The sequence below is a fragment of the Sprattus sprattus genome, assembly GCF_963457725.1.
Source record: "Sprattus sprattus genome assembly, chromosome: 2".
NCBI classification, from domain to species: domain Eukaryota; kingdom Metazoa; phylum Chordata; class Actinopteri; order Clupeiformes; family Clupeidae; genus Sprattus; species Sprattus sprattus.
In genome coordinates this window covers 14375447-14385535 of record NC_137921.1, presented here as the reverse complement: position 1 = coordinate 14385535, position 10089 = coordinate 14375447, and the positions used below count along the sequence as shown (strand labels likewise).

At 45.3% G+C, this 10089-nt stretch overlaps 1 protein-coding gene across 1 annotated transcript in view; it reads left to right on the top strand.

Moving 5' to 3' along the window:
* The window catches only part of magixb (MAGI family member, X-linked b), a gene marked incomplete at both ends in the record, with an annotated part of 98180 nt that extends 94313 nt beyond the window's left edge, over positions 1 to 3867 (top strand). Inside the window, 3 exons of the mRNA XM_080858522.1 lie at positions 904 to 991; positions 3144 to 3201; positions 3520 to 3867. Of these exons, the coding sequence (XP_080714648.1) occupies positions 904 to 991; positions 3144 to 3201; positions 3520 to 3867 (494 nt within the window). The remainder of the gene's footprint in view (positions 1 to 903; positions 992 to 3143; positions 3202 to 3519) is intronic.
* Positions 3868 to 10089: the final 6222 nt, after the last annotated feature.

Below are 10089 nucleotides of genomic sequence, written 5' to 3'. Positions count from 1 at the left end.
GAAAGGGATGGAGGACTGTAGTGAGAGAATAGGGGTTGAGAGGGTTAAATCTCTGTCTTAGCGTAGTAATGAAGGAAGACTAATAATATTCAGAAAAGGATAGGCTGGAGGGTTTATTGATAACCTTAGCTGACCATGGCCGATAAGGGAAAGCCCCTCGGCTACTCCTGCTCAACCTGGCCCTTGAATTCGCATTAGCACGTTAGCTCTTCAACCTTACCCACTCTGGCCCTTTTATTAGCATTAGCATGTTAGCTCTTCCACCTAACCCACTCTTGCCCTTGTATTAGCATTAGCACGTTAGCTCTTCCACCTAACCCACTCTGGCCCTTGTATTAGCATTAGCACGTTAGCTCTTCCACCTAACACACTCTCGCCCTTGTATTAGCATTAGTACTTTAGCTCTTCCACCTAACCCACTCTGGCTCTTGTATTGGCATTAGCACGTTAGCTCTTCCACCTAACACACTCTGGCCCGTGTATTAGCATTAGCACTTTAGCTCTTCCACCAAACCCACTCTGGGCCTTGTATTAGCATTAGCACATTAGCTCTTCCACCTAACCCAATGTGGCCCTTGTATTAGCATTAGCACGTTAGCTCTTCCACCTAACCCACTCGGGGCTCTGTTCATGCTGCTCTCTGCTGACCTTTTCTGCTGATTGATTTTGTACTTATTGGGTGAATAAATCAGTTCCTGCTTTATGTATTTACCACTGGAATATCAGTCTATTGGTTTCTCTTTGGGTGTTCTTATACTTCTCCTTTCTTTTCCTCCCCTGCTCCTCCTCTACTGTATGTCGGGTCTTTTTTCTCTCCTCCTTTCTCTTTTGGCCTCCCTCTGGTTTCCCTATCCCTCTCTTTCCTTCTTGTTTTTCTCTTCTCTTTCTTCCCCTCTCTCTCAGTGGAGCTGTCCAGCTTGTCTCTCTGTATGACCAACTCTAAGCTTGGCGAGCCTTGCTTCTATGTCATCGGTCGGACCGAGAATACGCGGTTGGTAGTCGTTCCTGTTAGTTCTCCATTTTTTTGTCTCTCTACATCTATCTCTCTCTCTCTCCTTCTTGCTCTCTCTATCTCTGCCTCTCTCTGTCTCTATCTCACTCTTTGTCTCTTTTCCTCTATACCTCTCTCTCTCTCCCTCTATCTCCGCCTGTTCCTAGTCTCTGTCTTAATTGTCTTAACTGTGGTGATTGTTGTAGAAAGTGCCCCCCCCCCCCCCACCACCACCACCACACCTCCCCAGTCTGTCTGTGTCAGTCTGTCTGTGTCAGTCATTCAGAATCACTGTCCTGTGTCACTGTGATTGTGTGGTGTTGTACAGTTGGGGGTCTTGGGGATTAAGACATACAGTGGATGCTCTATAATTAAATCAAATATGACTTATGTACAGAGTGCTCACACAAGATACACACGCCCTTTTACTAGACGTCAGGAGGCAAACTATTTCAATCAGTGTCTATTGGAACTATTAAAATCACTGTGTCTTCAAACTATTTAAATCAGTGTGTCTTCAAACTATTTAAATCACTGTGTCTTCAAACTATTTAAATAACTGTGTCTTTAAGTTATTAAAATCACTGTGTGCCTGCAGTTGCTAAAATTATTATAGCAAATTTGCCGAGACTCACTCCTGAGGGAGGAAACTGCTTAAATAAAGGTTACAGTGAAAAATAGGCTGAAGACATGACGCACAAAAAATGAATGAGCTGAAGGTTTTGAATAACAGTTGAGTCACCTATGCCATTTTGAGAAAAGTAAACTTTTAACAGCGCCTTTCATAGCCGTGTTGAAAAGATTCAGACATGTAGCGCATCACAACTATTCAGAACCTCCACTGCGTTATATTCAAAATGAATGACAGGAAATTACCTCATGTAAGGTGGGTATGAATAGAATTTGATGTGAATGAATGTCAGACATTATGGTTATGACTTATATGACACGTACGTATATGACGTAATAATGTATTTAATGGAGCACACCATAAAGTGTGCATTTTATTTCTGAAAGGATCAGACAGCTGGTACAGACATCATGATAATATATTTTTTATTTATATATTTGATAGTCAAATCTCACTATCCTAAACTATTAATATGCTTATTGAGCTGCTTTGCTTGTTTGCTGAAATTTCTAAAACAAGGAAGTTATGTCTTCCTCTCTATTTCTCTTTCCCTTCTCTCTTCCTTTCTTTCTTATTTCATCTCTCTTTCCTTGCACTATATATCTCTTTCTATCTACCTCTCCATCTGTGTTTCTCCCTCTCTTACTGTCTCTCTACCTCTCATTCTGTCTCCCTTTCTTACTGTCTCTCTACCTCCCATTCTGTGTTTCTCCCTCTCTTTCTATCTCTCTACCTCTCATTCTGTGTGTCTCCCTCTCTTTCTATCTCTCTACCTCTCATTCTGTGTCTCCCTCTCTTTCTGTTTCTCTACCTCTCATTCTGTTTCTCCCTCTCTTTCTATCACTCTCTTTCCCTCTTTCTGTCTCCCTCGTTCTCTGTTTGTGTCTCTACAGGCCGTAATCGCTCAGCAGCCTTCCCCTCTTCCTCTCTCCACCCCCCTAAGTCGCATCTGGTTGCAGTAGACAGGAGGGGTCGAAGGTCAAGGACAGGGGAGAGGGGGAGGTCACAAGGTCAACAGGTCAGGAGTCCAAGTTCTTCAGGGAGACGGAGTAGGTCGGAGAAAAGACAAAAAGGAGGTGGAGGAGGAGGAGGAAGAGGAGAAGAGAAGAGGAGGAGTAGAAGGAGGAGGAGAACGAGCAGCCCTGACTCTGCCGAAGTGAACCGGGGGGAAGAAGAGGAGGAGGCGGGTCGGCCAAGCAGTCACCAGCAAGGTCAAAGGTCAAGATCACTGTCAGCTGGGGCGGAGCGGAAGAGGGGGAGGAGCTTACCCAGAAACACCCGGGAGAACCACAGCGATGATGAGGTCACCGTGAGGTCACACAGAGAGCGAGGGAGGGAGGGAGGGAGGGAGAGGGAGAAGGAGAGGACGAGTGTTGGACTGAGGAAGAGTGGAAGCAGAGAAAGGGTGAGATGGCTGGAGAGTCAGAGTGAAGAGGAAGAGGAGGATCACAGAGAGGAAGGTGAGGAGAAGGAAGATGAGGAAGATGATGATGAAGTTTTTATGCCGATCCCCAAACACAGACTGCCCAGGCCTCGGCAGCAGCAGGTAGAGGAGTGGAACAGCGAGGAAGAGGAAGAGGTGAGGGAGGAAGAGTGGGAGAGGGAGCAGGGCAGCAGGAGAGAGGGAGCGGAGGACGAGGATGAACCTGAGTGGGAGAGAGAGGGAGAGGGAGGACAGGAGAACCTGGAGCAACAGGAAGAGAGGGTGCGAGCGTGGGCCTCCGAGGTGCAGAGGGAGAGGATGCGTGACCTCCAGATGGAGGGAGACGGAGAGAGGGAACAGAGTCCTGGCGTAGAGGAGAGAGAGGAAGAAGAGAGGCACGAGAGCAGGCCCCAGAGCAGGACCCTGCCTCCTCTCTCAGGTCTCCCCGTCCTCCCGGTGGGGTCCAAACCGCAGCTCTACGTGCCCGTGCTCCCCCCCCTCTCCGTCGAGGGCCTCACCCCACCCCCACCCCATCCCACAGCACACCCCTTCTCCTTCCTGCGCTCGCCAGGGTCAGAGTACACCAAGTCGGAGTCCGGGTCCAGCGTGTCGGCCACCAGCACGTCTGCGGCGAGTGTGTCGGGACTCTCCCTGGCCCTGTCCAACAACCACGGCCACTGGAGAAGCAAAGCCCCCCTACCAGGACCCTGGCTCAGGCCCAGCCAGCACACACTCAGCCAGGTCACCCAGGGGAACCGCCTGGCCCAAACACAAGGAAGAAGAGGAGGAGGAAGAGGAGGAATGCCCAGGTTCATCCACTGAGTAAAGGATTTTGAGGCATGAAAGCTTGTTTAGTCAGCCTCATTGACTTGGCATGACTTCTGTGGGCTTTATAATTTGAAAAATGTGGGATCTTTAAATTTATTTGGCAGTAGCTGTGCATCATTCACATTTTTGCTATTTCATTTTTTTGGCTTCCTTTCCGACTTTCCATGTGCCTATCTCTATCAGTCTGTAAACTTCTTACTCTTGTGTTATGTAGCGAGTGATATTCTGAACGTTTCTCCCGCTCATTCTGCTAGCGAGGAACCAGCTCAGACGTCATGTTGTGTCACGTCATGTCACGTCACTTCTGGTTCTGGTCTCTGTCGTGTGTCCGACCTGTGGTTCTTGTGTGGTGTTTAAAGCCCCCCCTCCCCCCCCCCCAATTCTCCAGGTGTATAATCAGCGATACCTCGCCGTAGAGAGCAATAAAAGGATCCTGCCGCCTGCCTGGGGCTGCTAGCAGTACTATTCCAGAGCAGGGGAGAGATCCTCTCTTCAGTGCCCCTCTAGAGCATCCTCCCTTCCCTGAGCACCATTAATCCACCTGCTTCCTTTTCACCGTCACGCTTTCAACCGGTTCCTTAAAAGAGATCTTGTGTTTAAAGAGTTCACTGCAAATACGAATTCAGGAGCAACACTGGAGTGGGTCGAGGAGAATGTCTGTTGTCCCTGAATGGAGGCGTTACCAATGGGACCTCACTGGTGCTGATGATGTCACCAGCTCCCATTATGCATCCATCCCCTTTCAAGTGCCCCTCGTGGTTGCCTTGGAAACCAAGCCCACTTCCTGTCTTGTTTAACCTTGAACCCGGGTGACCTCCACAGCTCGCCGTGATGTCACAGCCCCGAGATGAAAGTGGCCACTCAGGATGATCCATCGTGTGTCACCCCCCCCACCCCCCCAAATCCCAATGGAGTCAAGGCCTCCGATCGATTCCCTGTCACCAACCACTTCACTGAGAGACATGGCCCTAATGTGGCCAGCACCCACAGGAACAGCCAACGAACCCCCCCCCCCCCCCCCCCCCCCCCCCCACACCCCCGTGCAAGTAGAGGACGGTGTAAATAGATCTTGGGGAACAGACTGTACTAAAACACCACTGCCATGAACAGTCAGACTGCTACAATTATCCAAAGTTCATTCCACGGATCTAAAATATCCCATTAAACATGAAGACATTCAGTTATTTTCGCAAAGATGGCATTAAATATTGTGTGAGATTACAATGTCAGACTATACACTGTTTAAATACCACTGTTTGACTGTTATAAACTGGGCGTAAATGTATGGACGGTGTAAACGCTAGCAAAGACATATGAAGCCATATAATTTGAGTTGGAGCAAAGTCTGAATATGATGCATTACATGGCAACCAGCGCCACTCAAATAGCGTCTTTTAGTGCAGAGATGGGCAGGGTGGGCTTCAGTGGCCTCTAATAGATACCCAGCTCGTCGGAGACCCAGCCAGGCTCAGTGCTCTTACCTGGATTGGCTTTCGAACATCGGCGGAAGTGAAGACAAAATCGATGGTTGGTTGGAGGCCATGAGGAGAGTGTGTGGAGGATTCACTGATTGTTTAGTTTTTTTTACCCCCAGACACCCACTTTGCCTTGTAGTGAAGGGGCAGGTTTTAAATTGGCTATCTATTGGGTTATATTTTTCAGAGTATAAACAAGGTTTGCTGGTTTGTTGAAATGCCTTGCAGACATTATGTTCAAAGTCAACCATAGATGCTTTTTGTATATAAAGGTCATTGGTCCACAGTGTAGCCAACCAATTGAATTCCAGACAGTACGTATAACAGATGTGTTTATTTTCATAACTGATAGATTTGCAATGAATTCAGCATGGAAGACATTGACATCCTTTAGACAAAACCAATATTTTGTAAACAATCTGCCAAAATGTGGGGGTCAAGTCAAGCATTACAGACAAACACCCAAGAACATATATTATCTATATATGAGTGTGTATGGCAAATATACGCCAGTGTAGCATTATAAGGCATTATTAACATGAGCCAATAGAGAGTAGAAATATTTTATCATCCACTTGAAGCCTTCCCAGCCGGACTGGGCCATAAAGGGGTTCATTCAGGTTGTCATATGAGACGTACCCTCATAGACGTTGCAATAAAAAGAGTCACTGTCTAAACAGTATATATATATATATATATATATATATAGTATATATAAGTATATATATATATGGAGGAGTGTATCTTAGTGTGTTGGACAGTGTGAGTGGCAGGGCAATGTTTTTGTTTTCACAAGGTTGAACTGGCTTTGGTTTCTTTCATTGATGGAGAATGCAGTGTTCCTGTGTTCCTATGCTTATTCGAATCTAAACTATCTTCATGACATATCCTTTGTGTACATATATAAATATAAACATGAGTATAAATCAGAGTGTACAGTTTATTATAAATATTTACAGAATTATAACATTATTGTTTATATTATGATTGTTACCGTATTATTATCAATAATAAAATGAACATATTTATCAAAATTCAAAGAAAGTAACAATAAAGTGTAAAATACATATAAAATATATTTGCTTTCTGTATTTTATATTAATGTGTATACAATGGAACACATACAGTACTAATGTGTAGAAGCCTGGTTATATTATGGGGGTGACAAAAGTGACAACAGGCATAACTGTCATCTAAATGGGTCACTTCCTTACAAATTGGAAGATGGAGGGAGACGGTGAGAGGGAACAGAGTCCTGGCGTGGAGGAGAGAGAGGAAGAAGAGAGGGACGAGAGCAGGCCCCAGAGCAGGACGCTGCCTCCTCTCTCAGGTCTCCCAGTCCTCCTAGTGGGGGTCAACAGACATATCTCTCATCTAAATGGGTCACTTCCTTGCAAATTACACACCGGACATTTTCATTGGGGTGATAATTGAATCTCACAGTCATTTTCTGATTAGCTGCAGTGCAGTCCTTTTGTTTCACACTTAGCTTTTCTCACATGCTTGCTTTTACTGACTGAGATCGAAGGGAGCTTCAATATAGTTTGTCCAGTTGCCTGCCTCACGCAGTCCGTCCTCTGCAGTAAGCTAGGACTGAAGGAATAGGGTCAAAGGTATTGGGGCAACCAGGCACAGTTGTATATGTGGACAGTTGTAACTTATTTATTTCTTAGATCGTGTCAAGTGTAAAGTGATGCAACGCAACAGACAACACGTATGATGGCATCAGCATGCTACGTTAAAAAATTCAGTTTGTCTCAAAAGTACAAAAAAAGCAAAAAGTGAACCTTGGTCCCCCTTGGCCTAAAATGTCTCTCAACTTTTTTACACCATTTGGAGTAAAATCAATGAAACCCGATTTTCTTTTCTGACAAATAATAATAAATAAAACATAAAACAATGCACTTGCTCTGATGTATTGATATATATTTGCGCTCTCTGACAGTAGATGGCAGCAGTGAGCCGAGTTTGAAGTTCACCCACACAAGGCACCAAATATTGTGCATATCTGTTACCTGAGCCAATGTGCAGCTACAGAGATGATATGGCAGGGCACGTACGGCAAGGATTCGTGTGAGGAAATAAACTCTTTACCTGCAGCCACATACTTTTACTTTTTGCACGAAGCACTTTTGCAGGTGCTTGACCATGGGTTGGAGTGTCCACCATAGAGTAAGGCAATTCCCTCTGCTATGTGCTGGTTCATTGGCTGAAGGGTCATCGGTTTCTGAAGTGAAGCATTACTAACGGTAAAATGCAGTGGAACCTGAGTGTGATTTTACTCATGTTGATAATGATAACCAATGCCCAAGTACAAAAGTACATCATAGGTGGGATCTCCAGAGGACACACACCATTAAATGAGTGACAGTGGCTATATGTATTAAAACAAATAATAGTTTCATAGAAGCAGTTGCCTAGTATCAAGAAGTTTGAGAGTCAGGCGCGGGTGGGGGAGAGACAGTTTCGTGCGGCGCGCATGGAAGCGCTGAGAAAGATAAGCAGAGGAAAGCGCGTGTTGTGTCGTGAGAGCCAAAATGGCAGTTCCCTGATCGCGCGCCGCAGTGCAAGACGCACTGCTCAGCTGTCACTAGTACTCTCCCCCGATGATACACGTCTCCGGAGGCTTTGAGCGCGATCGTTTAATGGATTTTCGATGGGCAAATTGGACGGGGAAATTGGCTAGAGCGGAAAATCTGGCGAGAGGGCTATAAAACCCATATGTTCGAACTTAATGTGGCAGGTTCACATGAGTCAAATTAGCGTGACAGCGAAAACGCCAGATCGATGCGAACTTTTAACCAGTTTTTTTTCTTCTTGAATTGAAGGCACTGCAAGATGTAAATGCAAGCGTCCCAGTGATTTTGAGGCAAGTAGGCTATTTTTTTCTCTGAAGTGGCATAATTCAGCTGAAAATGATGCGTACCAAAAACGTTTTTCTATCATTCCGTTTCTCAGCCTCTTTGCTCACACAGTTGGTAAACTTTGCAACGCAGCCAATAAAGATTAAACAGCACCTGTCACTATAGATACGGTTGAAATATCGAGATCCTGCTCCATTTCATAAGGATTTATCTGTGTGTGCATTTCACATTGCGAACGGAAATCTTCGAGTGTGTCAGTGCATTATCCAGTGATGTGAAAGCCGCAGTAAAGCCAGTATCTGCAGTTTGGCTAATAGAAAGGACGCAGATACACTCAGCATGGCCTGGCATAGGTCCCATCGCAACGCTTTGAATAATTAAGAGGCTCTGACAAAAGTTGGAACAATTATTCGGACTTATTCTAATATTTTTCTAAGATAGTTTGATGACTTTACATCCACTGAATGCTGTATTTTCGTTACGGTAATTTGTGCATGGAAAATCGGCTAAGTCACGAATCACATATAATTGGATCCACTCGGATTTCTCGAGGTTAATCAAACCGTCACGGTCCTCAAGTTAAGGATGAAGCGCGTGTTCCACGCTTTTCAGCTGGAGACTCCCGGAAGGAAGAATATCATTTTGACAGCGAGTGTCCAGAGAAAAGCACCGGAGACACTCGAGATTTTACTTTTGTCTTGAATACTGGTGATTACAAAACACAGAAAACTGAGAGATCAGTCGGTACAGATCCCTACCATTTAGGGACTTCATGGATAATGAAGACAAGGATCAATCCCCTACACTGCGCTTTTGAGTTGTGCTAAAGTTCACCATGGGGTGAGGAGGACAGGAACGTCAGTTTTGGGAAAGGGGTGAGTGACCGAGAACATGGATTGTTTGTTTCTTCAACTTACTTCAATTTTTGGTGATTTTTCACAGCTGGGTTCTCCCGATACCATTTGATTTCCGCGGTCTGCTGAATGGATGCGTTTTTTAACCTGTGGTTTTATGTTTTATTTTTCTCCAGTTGACGTTGAATTACACTTGATTTATCCTACATTGGTACCACCCAGTGCTCTACAAATGTCAACATAAGGCAGGTAACATTTTATTTAGGGTGTTTGGCATGGGCTATCTGATTTTTTTCTTATTCTTGTTCACTTAACTATGGACTTCCATCTGATTGATGGTGCAGACTCTGTTGCATCAGATGCCGTCTTGTAAAATGGAGGAACATGAAGGATTGCTCTGAAAACACCCACGATTTTGCCCGATTGAGCCATTGCCGTAAATTTTTCATCACACACTTGTGTGTCAAGGTGACTGGCGTGCAGGTTTCAGGGCTACTGGATAGCTATAAGGAGTCCATTAAGCTCAACTAGTATGCAAGAAGAGGCAATGTACCCTACTTCCTTATTCTCACTGCCAATCCATTATTCTGCCTTCTAGGGGGGATATATTTTTAGATAATTAAAAAAAAAATTCACTGGTTAGATATTGGATGCACCATGTTGTTCAAAGTTCCACTGCAAGCAGAACCCTGAATGTTACCCGGTAACAGGTTTTGAGACCAACTCAAAATTAGGCCTACCTATCAACTGACTGAGCGAGCCTCAACAAACAGGTGCTAGCGCTCCACCTTCACTGTAATCTGAAGGGGGTCTACCTGCTTTCTAAAGTGTGACTTCATATTTCATGTCGGAGCAGAGCTAACAGTACTGTGGGAGAACAGCATTACACTCACATTCTCCCACGTCCAACTGTTCTTTAGACCCTCTCCATCTCCCCCCCACTGGTCTGCTCAAGTGGGGGGGGGGACTTAACCCCCCAGGGTGGTCACCAAGGGTGATCCCCTACCAAACGGGGTCGTGACC